This window comes from Rhinolophus hipposideros, assembly GCF_964194185.1.
Source record: "Rhinolophus hipposideros genome assembly, chromosome: 2".
Classification (NCBI taxonomy): Eukaryota; Metazoa; Chordata; class Mammalia; order Chiroptera; family Rhinolophidae; genus Rhinolophus; species Rhinolophus hipposideros.
This window is the reverse complement of record NC_138048.1, coordinates 6,092,467-6,117,656: the sequence shown is the minus strand read 5'-3', so window position 1 is coordinate 6,117,656 and position 25,190 is coordinate 6,092,467. Positions and strand designations below refer to the sequence as shown.

At 33.5% G+C, this 25,190-nt stretch overlaps 1 protein-coding gene across 2 annotated transcripts; it reads left to right on the top strand.

Moving 5' to 3' along the window:
- Window positions 1-275: 275 nt before the first annotated feature.
- On the top strand, window positions 276-24,576 carry PLSCR5 (phospholipid scramblase family member 5). 2 transcript variants are annotated; one of them, XM_081030138.1, is made up of 8 exons: window positions 359-471; window positions 5,288-5,451; window positions 10,256-10,298; window positions 11,248-11,468; window positions 14,069-14,230; window positions 15,867-16,028; window positions 17,858-17,940; window positions 23,740-24,576. In XM_081030138.1, exons 1-7 carry the CDS (start codon window positions 459-461, stop codon window positions 17,894-17,896), a joined length of 804 nt encoding a protein of 267 aa, XP_080886264.1. In that variant the 5' UTR covers window positions 359-458; the 3' UTR covers window positions 17,897-17,940; window positions 23,740-24,576. The 2 variants fall into 2 exon arrangements, with proteins under 2 accessions (XP_080886263.1, XP_080886264.1); XM_081030137.1 differs by lacking the exon at window positions 23,740-24,576 and having other exon boundaries at window positions 276-471; window positions 17,858-18,679.
- The last annotated feature ends 614 nt before the right edge of the window (window positions 24,577-25,190 follow it).

The following is a 25,190-nucleotide window of genomic DNA, read 5'->3' as shown; positions in this document are numbered from 1 at the left end:
ACTGACAGAAACTTACACATGATAAAATACTTTATCATAGATTCTGGCACAGGAGATTTCTAGAAAACTAGAAAACTAGAATATGAATGCAACAGTATACATTCCAAGAAATGCAAAAACAACTCAGTGGCAACAAGACTCTTAAAATGAGTGTTGTGTATTTTCCTTTCTTGTTTTTATTATTTTTAAATTGTTCCTTTAGCCACCAAGTGATATTATGGTTTCTGAGTATTGTTTACCTTGGTGATAGCTTCGTCTTCCCCTGTTGTCCAAAGTGATAAAATACAGCACTCTGGAAACAGCAAGGCACTCCCTTCCTCTGTTATTTGTAAGCTGACATGAAGCAGACAGACACCTTCTGAAGTTGCATGCATGCTGTGTTTCCTCTCCTTGCTGCAACAAGAAAAGCCTTTTCTTTTAACCTGGCTTGCCTTTGAAGAAGTGACTCAGACATCTTCATGGCCTCTAAAGGTAAGAGTTAATACAGCCAGCTAATACTTTTTCCTTTCTAGTATGACTAAAAGTATAGATTGTAGGGGTGTTACAATCAGTGAGATTGATACTTTAAAACCTGTCATTTGTTGCTTTTGAACATCAGAAATTTTAAATTTTAACTCCAAAGAGCATATTGCATTAAATTTAAAAAACAAAACAAAACAAAAAAACATTATCTAATAGCATGGAAAAGTTAAGATATAAACAATGTTTTAGTTTTCATGAATATACACATAGAATTAATAAGAAAAGATGCATAGCAAAATTTAGATTTTGAATACTTAAGGCCAAACACAAGGACAGGCTGATCTTCCAAGTTTAAAAGGGATTGAAGAAAACTTTTCATACCTAATTTAAAAAGTGTTAAAGTACAGTTTGGTATTGTTTAATTTACCATTTGTTGTTTAAAATATGTGATACAGCTATTTATTATAATGAATTCAACCTGTGTTATTGGTAAATCCTAATAAATTTAATAGACTAGAGGTAAATACTTCTGAACTATGAAGCAAAAATGTTTCAAAACGTCTTTGATAGTAAATTAAATATAAAAAAATAAACAGAAAACAACTAATTTATGCAAGCAGGTTGATTAGGTAGTGGGTGGAGACTGGTAAGTTTTTCCTAAAATCCCTAAAACTGTAAATATCATTAGTGTTGTCTTACTTTAAAGAACTTCTCAAAACACAAGAGATGTGGTTGTTTTTTAAGGTAAAGAGATACTATCTCACTAAAAACACATGTGAAATTATATAAAAAATGAAATTATAATGTGTTTTTATTCCATTATCAGAATAAGCCATTTAACTCTAAGCTACAATGAAAAGTTTTATCATAAAGAATTATGATTAGTATAATTGGTGGAAATCCTAACCTAATTACAAATAGGATAATGGAGTCCACCGACTTAAAACATCCTAAATTAAATTAATGATCCATTCAAAGAAATGTGTATGTTTATTTGCTTATTTTATCAAAATATACTTTGGATGCTATTTAATAGGGAACAAATAAGACAATATTTTCATTTTTCATCCACATTTGATGTACACCAGTCCGTGAGTATCACTGGAAAAGCTCAAATTGTAAAATGTAGACGTGAGACATCAAAATTATGAATTTTAATATATGTGTGCTTCATTTTTATACTGAAAACAAAAAAAAAATCTTGACAAGCCTTTTCTTTCGTTTAAGACTGACACTAACACTTCGTTCAAAACACTTCTTCACTTTATAAAATAGGAGTTACAGCAGCAACTATAGCCTGTAAGGTAAAGAGTTGCTGAGTACGTGAAATATTTATAAGCTAGTTATACATTTTTAAAAGAGTAGATAGAAATTCAAAGCCGGATGGAAATTCAAAGGAGTTCCTTCTTTATCTGGTGGTCTGAGTCTTTGAAAAAACTTGTGACTAGAAAGTAATATTATGATCAAAATCTGATTAATCTACAGGAAAAAAAAGCAATGATGTTCAGTAATGATAAGGACTGAACACTAAACTTAGAGGTAAAACTTCAGTTGGAAAACTAACACTCCTTCTGCAACCCACTCAAAATAACACAGTAAGTGGGTAACACATGTGTTAGAGGGCCTGTGCTTCTTAAAAGAAGTGAAAATGGAGCTTCCTTTGGAATTAGAAATTTGGTTGGAGGGGGCAAGTCGATCATCATCATTATTTACTTAAACATTTTTGTGGACAGTTTTCTTTAGATATATTTAAAGGCATTATTTATAGCATCATCACTGTTCTCTAGACCATGAAACTATATCAGCAATGATCATTTTCCCAGGGAAGATAGGCTTACTGGACATTTCACACATTTTGCAGGCAGTTCAATAGACACCACTAAACCATAGGATGGTCTGAACACTGCATGCCATTTAATCTGAAGAAACATTTGTGTGGTCTGGAGTCCCCTGGTTTCGTGTCAACAAATACCATTTAAGAACAGGTGGGTCTCAAACTTCGTTTTAAGTTTGAGAAAAACAGGAGTTTCCAGGATGACCTAAACTGAACGAGAGTTGCCTCGAAAGGCTGCTCCAATGTGAACTGAAAGCCCAGAAGAGGAAACAAGGGATCTCAGAATGGCGATCGCAACAGTCCCTGCCTTTTGAGACTCCTGGTGAAAGAAGACTTTGGACATGATCTGCTCTGAGCCAAAAGTGCATTAATGCCTCTGGGCCTGCCCTGAGGTCAGAGGACCTATCTCCTGGGTCAGGACGTGGAGCCACTTGCCGGAAGCTCGGTTCCATACTGCATTTGTACCAAAACATATAGGTTACAAGATAAAAGTGGAGTCAGTTGCTAATCTTTTTAACTATAAAACTGACGAGACAGAATCTAGTAATCTTCTACAAGCTATTACTAGAAAGAATGTGATTCCTACACGTTTCTTTAATTGAAGAATAACGTGTGCACAGTAATGTGTACAGTGAGCACCCAATGTAAGCTCTATGGTTTTTAAATAAGGGTGCACCTGGGTGACTAGCCCCACGATTGAGATGTGGAACATTTCATGATTTTGCCTCCTTCTTCTGAAAGCCCATAGCTTAGTGCTTTGGGCACTAATGCTGAAGAAAGGCTGTTTGTTGCCTGTTACTATTTTCCAGTTTTTGTTGCTATAGTGGCCATTAGCTCCTCTCCCACATCTGGCCTGGTGTTCCATAGTCTTCCTCTCAGGTCAGCAGTTGGGGTACCAGTCAGGCTCCTCCTCAAGAGCAGGCGGAGTTCTAAAGTTTAGGACCTCTCTGTCTGCCCAGATCTGGGAGAAGTTCAGGATGGGGTCTTGTGGGAAGCCGACTGCTACGATGTTATAGGAGTAGAGATATTTTAGTAGGGCCAAGTGACAAGTGTGTTTCCATATGATCCTAACCCCAAAGCTTCTCCAAATTCGAAATGTCACAGACCAGTACAAACAGCAATCCATCTTCATCTATTCCTACTAACTTAGGGTTAAATAAATAAATGAATCATCTCTCTAGTGTTTCTCATTAACAACACATCCACATACAACCTTCATGAGCCTGTCATTACTGGAAACAGTTTATGTCAGTGTCCAAAGTACCATTTTTTTGATGCCTATATTTCTTCACTAGTTTGTTTTCTGTTTGTTTGTTTGTTTGTTTTTATCCAAGTGCTCATCCTGTCTAAACCGGAATTCTCTTAATAATGGGGAACTTGCTATCTCCAAAGACAACTCAGTCCTTTCCCAAATTTATTTTTAGAGATTTAAAAGTTTCAGAAAAGTATTCTCCCACACACACACCACTTACGTGACTTTGGCTGTCAGTGCTGAAGAGAGAACATTCCAGCCTATTGTGAATTATATAGATGTGATTCCAACTGTAATATACGTACAATGAGAGTACTTATTCAAATCTTTATGCAACTTTTACAAATTTCCTTCTTGTAACAAACCAGAACCATTTTCCTTGCCCTTTACTTTCATATGTCTTTAGAATAGTCTGCATTATTTGTCATAATGATGGCTCCTCTAATATTTGAAAATATCTGTCACAAGGTTTGATCCACACCTACACTCATTCTAAAACTGTATAATGTTGATAAATTAAATGAATGCACGTTAGGATTCTGATAACTAATGGATTAATAAAGATGAGAAGTAAAAAAACTGATAATCTTTAAAAAAAAAGTTATCTATTGAGGGAGATATCAAAATGGCAGTCAGGTGAGAAGAAAAAATGAAAAAATAATAGTAGAGAGGCTATAATTTATATCCTTTAACAAAGAAGAGTACTTTTGCATGCACCATTTATTAGGGCTTATACATAATATTACACAGGCTCTAGACTGATGCAGGGTAAACAGCAAATCTCCATATTTCAATCTAGTGATCATTGAAATAGTAACAATTCTTACCTGGCAATACTCTAGAAAACAGGTGATTCTCTAAAACATCAAAGCCAAACATTGTAGAATTCTGTAATTATTTTATCTTTCGCAACATTGGGCGAGCTACAAGGGGATTCATATTGTCAAAAGAATTTTTGGATGCTTTTACACAAAATACTGAAAATCCAAGCTAAATTAGATATTATACTGCCCTTAAGAAGCTCATAAATTAGTTATGAATATTCTCATAGTATACAGAATTAAACCATTAGTTCTCAAAGTAAATTGTCAGACCAGCAGCATTAGCTTACTTGGGAACTTATTAGAAATGCAAATTCTTAAGCCCCACCCCCCACCCCAACTACTGAATCAGAAATTCTGGAATGGGTCCCAGTAATCTTATTTGAACAAGCCCTCCAGGAGGTTCTGGTGCATGCTAAAGAATGAGAACCATTGAATTAAACCTACCCATAACAGTATGATCGATAAGGACACAAAATATTCTTGGAAATTACAAGACTCCTTCATAATATGTAGGGAAGGGAGGATAGGCCTTGAAAGTCATCATTATGATTCAAAACCTAAATATACGGTTATCTTTTTATGAGTAGAAAATATATAGCTCCTTTTACTATTTATTTCCTTTTGTAGTTTATAATTTTTCAGCTCCTTGAAGAGAAGTTTTACAGGTCTTCAAAAAATATATTTTCTAAAATCATGTGCCTTGCCTAAATTACCCAATTTATTCTCACAGCTACTACTAGCAGTCTTCTACCTTCCTTTTTCTTTGGTTTAGGGGTCAAGTGAGTAGGTAAAAATGAAGGAAAGGGCAGCAGGAGATACTCTGTCCTCTGAACCAAGAATTAAGAAATATTATAAAGAAAACTAAATGAAATGACCTAAATTGAAATATGGGCTGGGATTTTCATTCTCTTGCAGATGCACAAAACCAAAGAAGTAGAAGTCTGCCTGGTTTTCTTCCTGGAGCTGCAGACTCGGACCACCACCTTCACATCTCACCTTCCAATCCAGGGACCCAAGTGTGGCAGCCAGGTCTCCCTCCACCAGGCAGCCTCCCTCCTGGTCTAGAGTATTTAAGCCAGGTGGTTTTATTTCTTTATTTCTACAAATGTGTTTCTCTTAAAATGAATACAACTTGATTTTTTGCTTTTCAACCAAGGTTGAAGGACTTCAACAAATAACTTACTAAAGTGAGAAAAGCATTATAAACTATGAAATTATACATTTTTTCTTGTATTTATTTCTATTTTGGGGGAAGAAGTTTATGTTTGCTTTTATTACTGCTTCTAGTTTCCTTATTTATTTGACAGAGTGACGGGACTAAACATTTTTGATTGAGCTATTTAGCACATTTATCCTCCTTCTGTTCATTGCTCAAGGTGACAGCCAACTTACCCTCAAGGAATTGTCTAATTTGTCTAGACACCTACAGCTATTTAATTAAAGAATATTTATTGAGGACTTGCTATAATCAAAGCATGTAAGAAATGTAAAACCTAGTCGCTTTCACCCAAACATTCTGTAATTAATTGTCAAGACACAAAACGTGGACAAAAAGTACAAGGCTGTGTAGTAAAGGCAGATAAGCACACGACTGTAATGTGTGCAGCTGTATAGAATAAGATTGTTAATACTCAGTTGGAGACTTCTGCAATGAGCTGAGAGTTCAATGTCTTCAACTGAGTGTCAGAATGTGGATGGAAATCTAAGGCAAGCAAACTACCAATTAATACTATTGTCTGTGATACTGTTGCCTCTTCAGGCCAATTTGTTTGAAAGATCACATTATTATTAGAGTCACTAGTTTAGTCATTGGAGTGTAAGCAGTGATTCAAGCCTCACAATAAGTCAATCAAGAAATACTATCATCTGAATTACATGGCCCATGTGTAGCAACTATATTTATATATGTTATTTTTGCTTTGATATTTTATCCCACAAAAGAGTAGAGATACACTTACATTAATATTGAGATGTCAGCACATTTGCCGCAATTTTCAGCTTGTTTGGCATTCTTTCAAACTATAAAGTCTATCTCCTTTATCAAAATCAAATCTCTGTGTTAATTCCCTTAAGGTACAAGAGATTTCTGTTATGCCTGATAGGGTTTAAGCTGCATGCAGCATATGTTCCTGGGAAAATGTTTATAATTGCAGATGCCTTTTCCAGTAACCCACTGGCAGACAAATGTACTTCAGAGACTGGGGAGCTCAGGGAGATATGTAAAAGAGCTGGGAACGCTAACCTACCGTCTTCCATCTGCAGAAAGGATCAGCTGTAATAGCTGACTAAAGTTGATTAACTGCTGCAAGCTGTTTGGGAACGTTGTCAGACAAGGTTTTGCCAAGTATAAAAGTGATATACCAGTGCCAGAGGGCTGAGGTTTGATGATCACATATGGTCATCACATATTCTTCTTCCATCCATGAATGATGACACACCCGGGGCCAGATGCCTGACATGAATACATTTTTTTTTCACGTTCAATAAATAGAGATATGAACCCATTGGCTTCAGTTCTAACATGAAGTCAGCTTTCCAAAAATATATCTTGGGTAATCTTCTCCAGAAAACAAAAATATGCCAGAAATTGGTGAATATTTTACTTCAAAGGTGTAGATAATTTATCCACTTTATACTAAAAGAACATTTATTTGCTTTAAAGCAGCATATATATAATAGGGAGAATGATTGTTTTAAAAGTTTTATGCCACCAATCTGTAAAAGACATATAAGATTAATTTTTATGCATTAACTTTTAATTAAAAGCCATAAGAATTAAATAAAATTACTAACTTTTGGAAATAGTATATTCTTCAATAAAAAACAGGAAAATACACAAAATTCTTCTAAATTAAAAAAATCAAAGTAAATTTTTAAAAATTCATCTATTCCCTTTTAATCAAGTCCACCCAACGATTATGGAAAATCTTGTTTCCATTAATAATTTGTAAATAAATTCCCAGGTATGTATATAAATATATGTATATATGTGTATATGTTTTTCATGTAAATTAAAAGCTAAGAATAAAACTAATATCTTCTCTTTCTAGATTGGATTAATATATTCATAATAGTCAGCAACATTTTATTCTTCAAGTGTCAGAGGATACCTATTATCATTTAGTTACCTACAGGTAAGAGTAGTGAGTTAAAGTCTACAAAGATCCAGTTTATTTTGAAGTACAGTTAACTCTGGAACAACACATAGGTTAGGGACACCAACCCCCTGCACAGTCAAAAACCCACATATAACTATTGACTCCCCAAAACTTAAGTGCTAATCTCCGACTGTTGACTGGAAGCCTTACTGATAACATAGTCAATTAACACAAATTGTGTATGTTATATGTACTATATACTGTATTCTTATAATAAAGTAAGCTAGAAAAAAGAAAATGTTACTAAGAAAATCATAAGGAGAAAATACATTCACAGTATTTATTGAAAATAATCTGGATATAAGTGGACCCACTCAATTCAAACCCATGCTGTTCAAGGGTCAACCGTACATACATTAAATGGAATTACTGATACCTGTAAAGCTGATAAATTATACGGAAGAGTTTATTATTAAGCTATATATCTAAGGCTACCATAGATTTCCATTCTATAGCTTTCATACTTTAGGAGTGCTTTACTTGCCCTGGTACCTACATATATGATTAAATGAAGTTTAAAGTTTAAACTTTCCAACAATTCCCAGTCCTTCGATTAGTAGCACAGGGTGGAAAAGGCTCATTTGGACCATGGTTTATAAGTGGCCTAAGACTACTTAAAGGAAACTACAAGAGCAACCAAAAATAAGACCCTCAAATGCAGGAGGTTTTCCCAGAGATAGATCAAATCAAATCAAGTCAAATGTTATTACAGAGGAGGGGGTAAATATAAGAGTAGAGAAAATAGGGAAGAAAGGTACTCAAAACTTCCATAGTATCCCTGAAGAATTGTTCCTCCAAGTTTCTAAGATTAGGTTAGTGACACCAGCACAACAGAGCAGAAAGCATAGCAAAATTGGCTACAGTATGGCCTGGTTCAAATTCTAGCCTAACCATTTACAAATTGCAATCTTGGGCATCCTTAATCTCTCTGGGATTGTTTCCTCATATGTAAAGCATAATGATATATATATCTCTCTGAGTTCTTGTGAGAATTAAATCAGACACTATGTCAAAATATCTAGCACAGTGACTACCTCAGGAAATAAACAACTGCTATTATTAGATATTAGAAAGGTACTATTTCCCTTTTCCTTGTGGAGTGGATCTCAATTGATAGCCTCTCCATTTCAAGGCTAAAACTTGATCTATGCCTAATATTCAAAGCTCCTAAACTCCCACCTTAGTTTTGCCCCATAGTTCTCCATGCCTAAGTTATTTCTACACAGATGCACTGCCAAATCAGCATGGATATTCTTTTGGAAGCTTATGTCTTCTCTTCCCACAACCCTCCATTTTCCTCAAAAGAGGAGAGCAGAACTAACAACAGAACACTGTAAACAACTGATTCTAACTTTTAAAAAAAATACCATAACTGTTAAAATATGTTTTAAAATATCTTAAATCATAAGATATTTTTGGAAAAAAATTTTTGTGAATCTTTAAAAAAGAGGTCACATATACTCTTTTATCAATAATAAGATTTGAATAGAAGAAATTATATTAGTTTACCTCTACCTCAGGATATACAAGGAGAATGAAGGAAATAACGTAACTTCAAATTTTCTGGGTTTGTGATGCCCAATCAATGCCAAATATTAGTCAGAACTGCTTCAGTTTAACTACCTCAGTTCAAGTGAGTTTATTAATATGAAGAATAAAGTAAAGCAAATTTAATGGTGAATTAGAATAGTATTGGTATGATCCCTTCATAAGTTATATGGATGTTTAATCATTATGCTATAAACCTGAAACTAATATAATATTGTATGTAAACTGTAATTGAAAAATTAAAATTAAAAATCAAAAAACAAAGAAAGGCAAATTTTAAAAAATGAAACATGAGAAAAGAAAAAAGCCAGCATTATATTCAGTGTTCATGATTGTATTATAGTGAATCTTCAAGTACTGAATGTCAAATTTAAAATATATACAGGTACAATTAATTCTAAGAACACATTTTTAATATTTTCTTTAAAAAACAACTGTATACTTTTTAACATAGTCATTTTTCAACTCTGTGGATACTTTATCTATGTAATTAACTTCATTTCTAATAACATATGGCAGATTATATTATGTCATACATTTAGTGGCATAATTCTTATTCTCTACTAAAATTGGTATTTTGTTAACATCAGCAGGATTTTTAGTTTTTTTCTAGTCCAAAGGAAGGTGTAAATAAGAAAATTCTAGAATAACCTCTTTCGACTTCAACAAGGACATTTCATCACTGTGAGAAATGAGCTACAGTATGACAGAGTCAAAATAAAGTTAGGCAGGGTTGGGAGTAGGGGCCAGGCATTCAGATCATTGTTTTATTTCATTTCTTTAAAAAAAAAAAAAATGTTGGGGGGGGCGGGACTTTTAAAATCTTAGGCATTATTATTCAGAGATTGTTTAAAAATCTTCTCAAGGTATTTCCAAAAGCTACTCTTTTATCCTACTACCACAGAAAGAGTATGGAGTTGACCAGTTTCTATTTTTATTCTGGACAATTCTGCCTTGGAATTTTCAGGTTCTTGTAATTTTTTATTTTCACTTGAATAAAAAACACTTTACTTTCTTTTTCATTATAAACTGTGATCTGTATTCAACAGTTTTTCTAATAGAGAACATAAAAATAACCCAATTTCATATAGTCTATTGAACAGCTTAATAATATCTCCAAAGGTTTTCAGAGTGTTGTGATGTAATGCTTTTTATTTCCTTTGTTATCCTTTAACAGTTAGACCTGATAATTATACACCAGCAGGTGGAGCTTCTTGGAAGTAAGTATATTATATTTTATACTTATTAGAACTCTTGAAATTACATTAGAAATTTTTTTACATCTAAATATTTTATAAAGTTAAATGTTTAGAATACATTTAGTCAAAAAGAGCACTAGTTTTGTTTTTTGTTTTTTTAATAAACATTGGAAGTAAAATAATTAGTCTGACATAGATAAACCTAAAAGCATAAAACTCCCTACGTCTTCAGTGATGTTGCCATTAGGAATCCAACATTATTTTGAATCTTAAAATAATAAAAGCTATGTGATCATTTCCATAGTTCCTAATAATTTAAATTTTCTTAGTAATTTCAGAAATGGAAACCAAGGTTGACCCAAATAACAAAAATCCATGGAAACAAAATTCTACTGTTTTATCATTTCATCAGTGATTCAGGCAAACTATTTAACAATGCACAAATTTACAAGTATGACCAACTAAATTCAAATTTCTTGAGTATTTTTCGTTCTTAATATTCAATATTACTTACATAATAAGTCAAAATTGAAATAGAGACAGGAGACTGGCATGCATTACGAGTATTACCAGATAGAGGTTTTAGAAAAAAAATCATTACTATCATATGGGTTGTTCCAATAAATTCCATAACAATAATAGAATTATTATTTGAGTATTCAATTCTTCTTTAGAGCATTGCTTTCTTAGTTGAAAAATGATACTGCATGTTTCTGAGTTGATCATATATCTAAGATCAAAATGTATTAATCATACAGCTTTGTCTTCTGAGTTTAATTTTGATAGCTAAGTCCTCAAACTGCAGAGCACGGAAGTAGATTTGTTTGAAGAATATACCACATACTTAATAATTAATCTGTCACTATGTTTGTTGTCTTTTAATAACAGTATCACTGTTACTTATTTGAAGGTGTGAAACTATGCACTAACTTTATTTTGATGGTTTTGTGGGGTTTTTATCCTCCATCAGTGATACTTGGCACTGAGACCTCTAACAAATATGAGATCAAAAACAGCTTGGGACAAAGAATTTACTTTGCAGTGGAGGAAAGCATCTGCTTCAATCGTACTTTCTGTTCTACACTGCGCTCGTGCACTCTGCGGATCACAGACAATTCGGGTCGAGAGGTGATTACGGTAAACAGGCCCCTGAGATGTAACAGCTGCTGGTGCCCTTGCTACCTCCAAGAGGTGAGTCGTTGGCTCTGGTGTGCTTTTCACCCCCGTACTTTTGAAAAGATTAGCAATTATTTCTTTAATAAATGGCATTCATCCGGAGCTGTGGGACAATTAACCTTTAAATTGTTTGAATTAGTACATCACTCCTTTAGAATCAGAACAGCTTGAAGATTTGGTAATTCGCTCAATTTTTTTCCTTTCCAACCAAAAAGGATAGTGACTTCCGTGACGTTAATTGCTGAAGACAGCTCATGCATCATGAATCTTGTCTGTAGCCATATAATTGCAATGGCTATGAGCTTCACCATTAAGCAAGTGTACCCTTTGTCCCTTTGTGTTCTCTTAGTTCAGGAAGTGCTAAGTGACACTAAACTCTTCGAAGGTGTTCTCTCTTGGTTAGGTATCATTACTTAGTACAGAATGTCACATTCCATTCACACATTTACAACAAACTTCAACTTTACAAAACACAAGGCTATTGTTGTAGAGGGATTCATTCAGTTATTTTATTTTAATATGTAATAGATCTTCATTACTCTTTAATGGACCTATAATAATAACTTTTATTGACATAATACACTTAAGTTGATACAGAACATTTACTTTCTTTGACGTCTTGACATCCCTACACGCTAGAAAGAATAGGTTTTACTTCCCACAACTTGCAGCTGAGGAAACTGAGGCTTAGAAAGTGGAGGTAAGACTTACCTATGATCACACATCCAGGAAATATCATAAATGGGACTCAATCCAGGAGTCCTTATTCAAGCCCAAATTTCTCTACGAAGGACCTAAATGTATAAGTACTTAACTTAGCATGATGGGAGAAAAATATTAATGGAAGGAGGTTAATTAGGGACGTTTCCAACAATATGTATTGAAGCTAATTCTCCAATTATTTATAGGTAATCACCTGGCTAAGTGATAAGATAGCTAAAGTACTCATACATAGAGCCCAAGAATTTCATCCTCCTACTGAGGAGGATATTTAAGATCTAATATGCCCCAACATGGTATAGTCAGTATAACCACAGAATATACCATATTTTGCTGTGTTTAATGTGTACTTTTCTGCCCAAATTTGTGAGGGAAAAATAAGGATGCACATTATATATGGATAGTACTAATTCCATATCTATATAAATGTTTTTAATTATTTTATTTATGTTTATATGTTAAAAGTGTAACTCTAGAAATCAATAACAATATTTGATTCGTATGCAAAATAATACCTTAGAATACAATAATCGGTTTTGTTGAACTTATGACAAACTTGCAATGAAGAAGAGTTCTTGGCCTTCTATGATGTGTAAATATTGTAAGTTTGTTACTGGTATATAAAACCTCTCGTACCTTGTATCTGTTCTTGTTTTTTGTAATTATTTGTTACATAAAATTTCTTGTATCATAATATGTTCAAAAATAAAAAATAAAATTCCTTTATAATACAAAAAACAAGTACCTAAATGTAAACAAATAAAAATTTGAATTAAAAAAGCTAAAATGAAAGACTTTTGCCCTGAAAGTTTGGGCCAAAAACATGGGTGTGCATTATACACAGGAGCGCATTACACATGGCAAAATGCAGTAAGTCCATTTAAAAATTTCTGATAATCGATGTTTTATTTTACAGTAGCCCAGCATCACCTAATTAAACATAAGTTGTATCTTGGTACCTATTAATAATTTTTTAAAAACTTGGTCAAAATCAAACAAATTACTTTAAAAGTGACCCCACTACAATACTATATAATTCTAAGCAGTCTTATTAAAACCACCTCTGTCTATCCAAGAACACTACAGACATACACATAAGACTATGAACTTAATAAATAAGTAAAGACAAAATGAGATCTGATGATGGAAAGTTGGTTAATTTAAAATCAAACAATTTTCATTAGTGACACCCACCTCCAGCTTGTTTTCCAAATGATTTGATCTGTCTACATAAGTGTATTGAAATATAAGACGATGGAAAATAAAGAAATTAGAATGCAGGGTAATGGGTAAAATACTAAAACCTGAAAACACAATTGCTAGTCTTTAACACTTTGGAAGACATGAGACAGTAATCAAATTGGTATGCAATAACTGTAACTCTGCAGAATCATTTGTTTTTAATTGAACACAGAGAAGCTGAAAGTTGACAATCTGAAGAGAAAAAATTATGAGTACTTAATAATTGGTAAATAAGGATTTAAAATAGATGTGTGTTGTAGCAGCAACTGGGAGATAGTAGGTCCATCGTGGGAAACAGCTTCCTATGCTCGACCAATTGTTGTAGTTGGAAGTAAAATGGCAAAGAAGCCAGTCTACCAGGGTCAGAAACCGTTCTGGGGCAGGTTCTCTTTAGGGAAATAAGGTCAAAGACATGGACTTTTAAAAGTACATAGTGCCAAACACATATCTATACAGTGAATTTCTTAGCTTCTATAAAATATGGGGAAAAAAACAACGTGCTTTGCTTCCTTAGAAGCACATATCTAAAATGATTTGTAGAATACAAAAATAATTTCATTAAAATATATCGTTTAGAAGTAAATTTACATTATAATAAAATTAAAATACAATAACCTTAGAAAATCTTACTTTATTATTATTTCTTCTTACAGTTAGAAATCCAAGCCCCTCCTGGTACAATAGTTGGTTATGTTGCACAGAAGTGGGACCCTTTTCTGCCTAAATTTACAATCCAAAATGCAAACAAAGAAGATGTTTTGAAAATTGTTGGTCCTTGTGCAACATGTGGCTGTTTTGGCGATGTGGATTTTGAGGTATGATTGAAAAAAACAAAGGAAGTTGTCAGTTAGGTCCTGATTTTTTGCAACATAATTCAATTTTTAAATGTGAAAATCATGAAATATCTTTGAAATAAATTTAGAAAATAATACATCTGTGAAATAATGTAACAAGCCGATATTGTACATGCCAATAGTAATTCATAATTTCAGGATACTAAATCCAATAATTTTTTGAAACATACTACATAAATTTGATTTATGTGGAAATATAGCACCCATGGTATAAAGCAAATATATATAGAGAGAGATTTAGAATCACGTATATTGTTTCTTCTTTCCTATAGCCCCGGTGGTCAAATATCCCACTTTAGATCTCATCTCAGAAGCACATTCCATTAAAATATCACTAATTTAAAAGCTATGTTCATAAGACTTGCTAACTTTTTTTGTAAAACAATCTGCTCTTACATAAACTTATTTGTGTAAATTGAATGTTAAAATACAAGATGTAGTTGTAAATTTAATCTGTATCAATATGAACTATCTTAATAGCTTCTTCTAGAAAAAAATCTTAGGCAGAGGAGATGGCCTGATATAAATTGTATATTTATTTTTTATTCATTCATTCATTCACGTATATCCCACTTAGGACATTCAGTTTGTGGGACTTCAGGGAACACCGTTCACAGAGAATACAATGTACGTTTTGTAAAATGAGCTCTCCTAACTCCACGTCACTCCAAAAGGACTTGGCATGGCTTTCCGAAGAGTGAAGTATAAAAATATGCCGTATGATCAAGGAGAATTTAGACATAAGAGTTTTAGTTTTTGTGGCATAGCGATGTTATAAGTAACTTTCTTTGTTTTCTTTTACTGACATACTAAAAGTGAAAGTTTATACTAAATCACTTTCAGCCTTTGAATGGGAAACAGGGGAAGCAAATGAATACTTGATAAAGTCTAATTGTAGGTCCCTTCTAGCTGAGAAGGACAATAGATTTTTTTATGTCAAATTAATCTGAATTTCTTGTATGGCATATTAGGGCTTCTTAAATTCAAAACCAAGACTTAGGGATTATAAAGGAATGGTCTAATAAACGTCTGAGTATAATAAAAAAATAAGATTAAACAACGGCTGATAATATTTAAATGTGTTTGTAATGATAAAATCTTAGCAATAAAATTTAAAAGTTAACAAATTGTACCTAGAAGTGAAGCTAATTCCTTCTAAAATCTTTCTCAAACATATTTCATTCATTCATTCATTCATTCATTCATTCATTCATTTATTATTTTAATGAAGAATTGAGGTTTAAAATCTGGACTTCAGGTAAATGAATGACCTTCATGGTTAGACCACATAATTGATATTATGTACCTACTGCCATCTTGTGGTAGCCTGACCTTGATTATTGCTATTATATTATCCACCTGCAGATAAAAATAAAATTGTGAATTTGAAAACTGTCAGAAAAGCACAATTCCTGAAGAGTGAACTGGAAAGTTAAATCTACAAACCTATGTTTATATAAAGGAATGAATCACATCAAATTATCATTTAGAGATGATGAATAAAATAATTTGTATCTCCTTTGAAGTAAACATATGAGGAAATCTAAAACCATCTGTTTCCCCTTCAAATTTAACACCTCTTATTTTCTTCTCAAAGGTGAAGACCATTGATGAAAAGCTTACAATTGGGAAGATTTCCAAATACTGGTCAGGATTTGTGAATGGTGTCTTCACTAACGCTGACAATTTTGGGATTCACGTTCCTGCGGATCTGGACGTGACAGTGAAAGCAGCGATGATTGGTGCTTGTTTTCTCCTTGTAAGTGTTGTCTTAAGGACTATAGATGATTTACTTCTTTCCTTTTCAATTGCCCATTACAAATAAACAGCGTTTACCCCAAAGACTAAGTCTCATGCATAGAAGGCTAGTTTAGGACCATCAGTCTTCAGAAGTCAGAATGCAAGAGCCTGCATTTGTCAGGCAGCCCTTCCCAGTGGACCTCACACTCCATCTTCCTTGGGGATTGATGCCCTGTCACATCATTGTCATCATGTCCTCAAAATCTGAGTTACCCTTCTCTTTCAACTTCAATTTAGATTTTTCACCCATTTTCACTTCCACTGAAAAATACGTAAAGATATATATCCCAATGATTTATCCTGGGTAAAGTTCAGGGCGGTCTCATTGCTTAACAATGAGCTAGGTGATATTCAGAATGTGAGAAGTGCGGTTTTCTTGCCCTTCCAATACGTACATAGATACAAGAGATGCCATGATGCATTGATACATATCAGCACCAATTATTACAAAGATATTATGTCTTTGTCCTTTCTTTCCAACTTACAACTTCATTACAAATATTTTCTTCTATCATTGGTAGAAGGTAGAATTTACATATGTAGAATGCTAGGTTTTTGTCCCTACTAAAAAGTCTCTGACACCTCATTCCCATTTTCATCTACAAGTGTAACCAATTCCAGTCAATCATACCTGTCAGCTAATATTTCTTTCATTCCCTATTCTCTTCTATCCATTTGACAGGGTTTGTAATTTGCCACTTCCTGCTCACGTTTTCCATTTGATCATTCTGCACTACACATCCAACCCCTCCAAATACACATGTGTATCACACACAGACACACACGCACAAGTCCCAAAACTTTAATTTGACACCATTTTTCATTAAACATTACACTTAATGTTTATATTTAAAAAGAGATCATCTTTAATCTGCCCTACTCACCTATTTTGTGTAACAGGCTGATGGCAAAAATGTACTGTCAACAATTGCCTATGCTCTATAAATTGGAGAAGCACTGATCTAGATAATACCCCAATCATCAGAAAAGATAGCTTCTTAACCCTAGTGTCTAAGGGGGAAACATACTCACTGAGAAGATCAAATGGCTCCCATCCATTTCCTTTCTTTCCTTTTTACCATAATATTATAAAACATTTGCACTTTGTTGCCAACATAGCTTTTAAAACAATTTCTCACAAATATTACCAACATAAATTACTGACTTCTACATATAAATTGATAGGAAGAATTATGTGTTTTTTTAATTTTCAAATACTGTCTCCATTGTATTACCTTGTTGTAAGACACCTTTAAAAAGTTGTTGGTGTGGAGATCCAAACAGCAAAATTCATCAGTACATCCTAATTTTTGTTCTCCTGTAGTTTAAGGCTACCACTTCACAACCCACAGCTCTAACCTCTCATCTCCCAAGGTACTCGGGTATAGTTTTCAGTACTTCCTCAGATGACACTCTAGTTACTGACCACATGGTCCATAGTGACATATCTAATTCTTGTTCAAAGGTCAGTGTTTATTACAACTGCCTGCATTGACCCAGAAGGCCCTACGGTCGCATTCTGCAAAAGCTGGATCACCCCAAATTTTGATGATACCATGCTGATGATTCGGATAAGGTTTCCAAGTCACCTATGCTCTAAAAATTAGACATGCAAGTGTCATGAAACCTAAACCTTTTTGATTTTTCTCCTACTGATAAATCATGTGTTGCTAGAACACCACCGGGAAACATAATTACTTTATATAATCAAAGCTTACATGTGAGACTCTTGATCTTAAATTGTTGCCTCTTTGAAAATTCACTCATATTCAGTTTATTTATTTGTAGGATTTTATGTTCTTTGAACATTCACTGGCTGGATTATAACAAGCAAGATGACAAAAACAATAAAATACACAGAACATTTTTCAGTAAGTAAAAGACAAGTTTAATGATCTCTTTCCCTTGAAGATGTCGACACTTGATGCTGTCCAATTCTTTTTCATTTTCTTCTAGAAATCCATTGGGCTTGGAATTCATTTATGAATGGTTTGAGTATTTGCTCTTTTGTAATAAAATGTTAATTATTATATTTATTAAACCATAATGTAATGAAGCAATTATCGGTTGTGGATGCATGGTGGCTAAAAACAAGACTGCGGGTCCTAGGACAAGGTCCTCAGAGAAATTACCATGTTTCCTTTTTATTCTTTTGAAGTTATTACATGGGTAAGCATGAAAGATGGGAACTAAGGCTTGCAACATCACTGATGAAAATTCAATGTTTAAAGAGCACTTTGAAGTTTTTCTGGTACCAAAGCTGGTTACTAATCAAAAGAACTGTATTTCTAAAATATTTTTTCATAAGTAGTCCTTTTTTACTTTGTTTATTAATATTATTATAGTGAGACATTTTTACTTTGTATTAGAAAAGCTAAAAGTTGGTTAAATAATATGTTTAAAGATGAAACGGAAGATACATGAAATCAATTTGTTCTAGTGCCAAAAGGCACACTTACATTCCATAAGGAAGCTAATATTTGCAATCTAAAGCATGCTTTAAATACAGAGCCATGGCAAAGATTTAAATAAGCATATAAACAGACTTTTAAGTTAGTAAAAACAGTGGTATAAAGCAGGGACTTTATCCATTTGCAGTGAAAATTCAGTAAAAAAAAAAAAAATGGTGACTTAAGGCTGGACAACATAGGACTGAAAAACATGCAAACAAAAACAAACCCACAAACATAAAGCCTTAATACATGAGGCAAATGCAGAAGTCAGGGAGCACAGTCAATCCAATCAATGTCTTCCACTTTACTGGTTTCGGAGTCCTCCAGATTATTACGGCTAGTTATCCATACATTCCCAAAGCCCACATCAGAGGAAAAAGTTTTCATGACTGATAATAGTTCTCCTCCCCTTCTCAGAATGAGGAAAATTTGTTTTAAGCCAAGGACCATGTAAGCCATTTAAGCTCTACTTTAGAATTACACAAATACCACCCAAATTTTCATCTACATGTAAAGGTGTTTAGAGAAACTCCAGGCAATCTCCCAGTTAGGGAATGTGTTCCAAGCATTTGTTACTCTGTTAGGTGTTTGGCGTTAGGAATCTATCACCTAGAAATAACATTATATGTGGGAGTTAAGTTCCTCAAATAGTCCACATATACGAATTTAGTTTTGCTTTCTGGTTTAAGGGCTTTAGGTTGTGTAAGTTGGAAAGGAAAAATTTCTCCTTCATTTCCTGGTTTAGTTTCTTTTAGCATTCTTCATCCTTACTTTACACCTTTTCTGAGACTTTACTGCTTAAAGATGAGATTAGTGAGAGGGCTAGAGAGAATGTCCATGGACCAATTAGTAGGTTCCTCAAACGGTTTAGTTGACAGTTAATGGTAGCTAGATTAATGTGGCGCACATGTAAAGGGAAAGAAGTGAGCAGATTCAAGATATATTTAGGAGATAAAATCACCATTACTTGATGCTGGGTTAAAAATTGAGATTTGAGGGAGAAAGGGGTTTTTCTGGCCTATCCCATTTACACACAGAGAGAACATTAAAGGAGGATCTAGTTTGAGAGTAAAAAACATGGTTTCAGTTTTAAACATTTTAAAATAAAAATGCCTTTAAGTCTTCTAAAAGGAAATGTCAAATAGGTGGGCATCTTTTCATCTAGTGTATTTCTGAAAAGAGGATGTATTTATGAGAATATTATGAATTCACAGCGTTCTAAATACTAAATAATATTTGGATTACATCAAGGATATTCTAACAAATATTTTAAAATGCTCATGGGAAATAAATTAATTCATTTATTCATTAACTAATGTTTTATGCAATAACTTCTGCATACTAGGCATTGTTTTAGGCAGTGGGGATATTATGCTTAGTGGCAATTATTCCTATGCTAAAGATGCACTCGACAGATACTTGTGAAGTTGATATTATGTGCGAGGCACTGTATCCACATTAAGTTCTAGCAGTAAACAAAGCAACCTGCCCTCTTGGAGCTCCTATCCTAATACAGATAGATAATAATTCAAAAGATAACACAAATACGCAACCATAGGTGGTCATCAAATACTGACAAAGAATCTATCACTCACTATCTAAAACAATAAGCTGAATGTATTGCTTGCTCAGGCTGGGAGAGCTGAGATTGTAAGACACAGTTGATAAGCAAATAATACAGCAAAGACAGGGTTTTGGACAACGGTGGAGTTTAGAAGCTGGAGCGTTGATGTTAGCTATGGAAACATGTCTACCAGAGTAAGACTGTTGCTGACTGGCTGACTCAGAAATCTGTTCACTGGACTGAAGCTGTTGCTGATGTTCTGATTTTCAGAAGTTGACTGCAGGAGATGTTCTTTCAGAAGTGCGTACACTTTTGAAATCAATCACTGATTGATTAAACCAGTTTAATACTGGTTTTGATTCTTACTCATTGCTATGATGGAAAACAACTGATTCTTTCCAGGAGTGTGAGAACTTTATATTCCCAAAACCATGAAGAAAAGTAATTCAGAATAAAGAAATAGAGAGAAATGGAGATGCTGCTACATTTTTGCATAGAAAGGCGCGGGATAGGGGGAGCAGCTATTTATAAAAATATTTAGGAAAAGGGAATTCTAGGCAGATGGAAAAGCAACTGCAAGGGCTCTGAATCCAGTCTGACTGGCAAGTTTGAGAAACAAGAAGCCTGAGAAACTGGAGTATAGTAAACAAGAGGAAGAGAGGTGTAAGTTGCAATAGGAAAAGTAGCCAGGAGCTACATCATACAGTGTAGTCTTGCAAGCAAAGTTATGAAAGAGGAATTGACATTAACAAAACGTGGCACATCATTGAATGTGGGATGTCAAGGATATTAAGAACTGAAGCTCTAATTTCTGTTGAAGGAAGCAGAAGATATGGCCATGACACTCACCAACACTGCAATTCAATGTTACAGTCGCTATAGTAGAGGAATGTACATCAAGGCACAAAAAGAGGAAACATTCAATACACTTAAGGTGGAAGGTTAGAACCCCTTAGAGAGTAGCTAACACACGATGAGTGTGTGTCCTCCAGACCAGGTTGGGTAAGCCCCGGGAAGTGGGTAGCTAGGAAAACATTCCAAGCCAGAGGAGCACAGCACAAAATCGTAGATGTGAGAATCATGGTAGTTATCACCGAAAATGAAGAGGCCCCAGGAGTCATGAGTTCAGACTCTCTTCTTGAGCCATGAGGCTACACTTTCCCACTCAGCTGTGTCCCAGGTGTCCTTCAAGTAATCATGTTAGATCGTGATTCAAAGGATAACTTCTTCTCCTGGATGTATGCTTTGTACTTTGAAATTTATTTAGAAACTAGACTGAACTCAGTAACTGAGTCAGAACGAACCAACAGGTACTGAAAAACAAAAACAAAAAAACACCTTAAATATCTTTCCCTAAACATAACATCCTAGAGGAAAGAAATTAAAACTCATTAGATAAATCACTCAGACTTCCCTTCAAAAGAGAGGTTTTGAACAGTGATTTGAAGAATAAGAGTATAGCCCAGACAGTATATATAGAAGTTCACTAAAATTTGGATTCATTTGAGCCTTAATTAGAGGTTTATATACATTTATTTTAGATTTGTTGTTTTTATCAAAATAAGAATAAACCTAAAAAATAACATAAAATGTTAATGCTTCACAATTTACTCTCCTTAGTTTTACAGTTCTGTCACAGTTTCTTTAATTGTTAAAATTAGGGGGAAATAAATTATTTATAATAGTTAAGTTCAGCAATTTTTCCTTTATATAAATTTTGATCTATTTTTCTTTCTTCTAATACTTTGTTTGGAATCTGTGGGTTATTTTAAAAGGAAAAAAAAAGCCTTTTTAATAAAAATTCTCTAAATGCAAACGGTTTTGTCTATTTCTTATACTAGGACATTTTTTTACCAAAACAAGTGAGCATTGTACTTAGTGACATGTATTGTAATTCTTCCAACTGTTCAGATGTTAAATTTAAGCATCACAGATTTAAATAATTTAAATTAAAAAATGTAAGGAATCTATGGTTTATTTAAAGAAAAAAACAACTAAGTAATTAAAATTTTGTTAGAGAAAAGGAGAAACCACATTAGGTTTGTTGACCGAGCAAGTATTTTATGACTATCTGCCAAAAAAGTATTATAAAAATAACTGAAATGCATTTTATGGGCATTTTCTATTTAATTAGAAATATCTGGGTTTAAAGATCAATTACAATAGAAATATAAGAGATTTCAAATATGAAAGTTGGTATTTTGCCTGAAACAAAACTAAACATGATGAAATTGTTTGTTTCATGAATATATCAAAGCTAACATTAATGCTCATGTTTTAGACATGGTGTTAGATTTCTCACCTGCAATTCTCATCTAATTTCAGTGCAGCAAAACAAAAGGAGTATTATAAGCCCAAAAGCACAGAAGAGGAAATCAACACTCAGGGAGGTTAAAGGAACTTGTCAAATTTTATAGAGTTGTTAGCTTTTTGTCTACCTTCTCTGATGAGACAAGAAACGGCAAAATGAGAACTTTGAAAATACATAGAATGAGAATTCAAAAGCTAAAAAGACGTGTTCTCATCTCTTTAAGACCTAAATAAGTAATAGACTCATCAATGCTATGTGCGGTCTGTTTTTGGAAAGTAACACACAAACAACTTAAAATCTTTCATCCACTGACAGTCTATCTTTGGTGTCATTTTTGTGGATACCTCTGTGGTTACTATTCCATATAACAGATTAAGTAGGAAATTGACAATCCTGAAAAAAATCACTTTGAGTAAAAGTTTACATTTTATTGGAGTGTTTTGTTTTTTGTTTTTTTTTCTGTCAAACATAAAAGATTTAGAAAGTATTTTCTGGTATCAGTAAATCATAAAGGCTATTTTAATCAACCATTTAATTGCTTTTTCAACATTAATTTCAGCATAATCAAATAATCAATAAACATAATCTCAGTATTCATTTTGACACCTATAATATGTTCACAAGTACTTTGAGTGTTTTAAAATATATTACAGTTTTAAGTGTGTTTAAAGCTAGCAGTAGAAAATACATACAAAACCTAATAGAGCAATTAAACAGTTCTTAGTATTTTAAATAAGTGAGTTGTTCAAAACCCAGTTATATACATATAGGCAACATACACTTTTAATAAGTCTTTCAGGCTGCAGATGGCAGCAACACCACATTATCAGCTCCGCTTATACCAGCAGACTCTTGGACACACACTTATCTTTCGAGTATTTACTTTGTTATTTCTATAATCTGGAAAAGAAAACATGCTGTTTTTGTATGTAGGAGGGTGAATTTGATGTTATTTTTCTTATCAAACAAGAAACAGACCATTTTTATGGATGCATTACGCACAACATAAAAGTTTAGTAATTAACTATTTTTGATGAAAAGACTGAGTACAATTTCAATTTAGTGATTGCAGATATTCTTATTTTTCCAAGGAGACTAAATAACTTTCTTATCAAATAGTTCAGTAAACACAACCATAAAGACTGAGAATATAATTGAAAGTAAATTCCCATATCTGATTTGCTTCTTCATGATGTCACACTCTTGGTTTCTCATCTCTTCGATTTGCTATTCGTCCCTTAAGAGCAAACAATCAATGCACAAAATCTCAAATTATTTAGAATCTTGTAGAAAATCTCTTCACTTTGGTCACTTGTGTGTTGCATCTTGATCATCTTCACAGGAAATGTATAGTCAAAGCCGTGCCACATACATGGAGTCAAATCTCTTCCAGATTTGGTGATTCAAGGTCATCAAGCAAGGGTGAGTAGGTCTGATGGTGGATGGGAATGCTCCACCATTTTTAAATAGGCTTTTAATATAGTAATGTGATAGGAGCACAAAAGCCATAATGAATATTCTATCTAGGATGATGGGAGGAGGGGGGAACAGAAGTAGGGAAAATACAGTGTAAAATATAGAGAAATCAACATTATTTTGTATGGGTGACTTTAAATCATTTAACTGTTCAAATCACATTTTTAAAAAACGACAATTGTGAAGAGATTCTTTAAAACATACAAATACCCTGGCCTCATTTCAGACCAATTAGGTCAAAATCCCTATGAGTGTCTCCTGGACCACTGTATTCTTTATTTAAAATCTTCCCAGTAATATAAATGTGCAGCCAGTATTGCAAATAGCTTATTACTCAATGCTGACAAAATGGTATAAACTTCATTTTTAAGTCTAAATCCCGAATTTGGCATTCAAAAACTTTGGTAATCTAGCTCTGGTTTACTTACTTAAACTTCCTTGTAGTCTGACCCCTTTATATAGGACAATCATGTCCCTCAGGAATCCTTGTGCAAATCTCTAGTTGATTGTCCTTAACCCATGTTTCCAGTTTACTGAGTGATCGCAAAATTACAATAATAGTAGGGTATCATCTATAGATTGATATAATTCCATAGAGTATTTCAAAGCACTTCCACACATAGGGCCTCACAAGAATACAGAGGGTTTCAATTGTGCATAACTTTGGAAATGATGAGGTACAACCTCCATATAGTCAAGTTAGAAAATAAGAAATAGAAAAATTGAATGACTTTCATCTACTTCATGTCCACAGGCCTTTTTACCACACCAGATTTTACATAAAAATACTATTAATAAACAGGGGAAATGCTCACAATTGGTAAATAGATTAATAAATAATGATTTACACATAGAATAGAAAACTCTTTTCTTAAAATTAGATTGTAAGTCAGATAAATGATATGAGGTCTGACAATTAAGTTTGCAAACTTGTTGCAACAATGTTGCTAACTTTTTTTGATATCAGGGGGATTATTCTTTATGGATTTGTACCAATTGGACAAAAAGTTAACCAAGTTTACTATTTGGAAGTGCTGAAAAGGCTGCTTGAAAAAGTTAGATAAAAATGACCTGAACTTTTCGCCAACAATTCATGGCTCTTGCATCACAACAATGCACCAGCTCACATGGCACTGTCTGTGAGGGAGTTTTTGGCCAGTAAATAAATAACTGTATTGGAACACCCTCCCTACTCACCTGATCTGGCCCCCAATGACTTCTTTCTTTACCCGAAGATAAAGGAAATATTGAAAGGAAGACATTTTGATGACATTCAGGACATCAAGAGTAATACAACAACAGCTCCGATGGCCATTC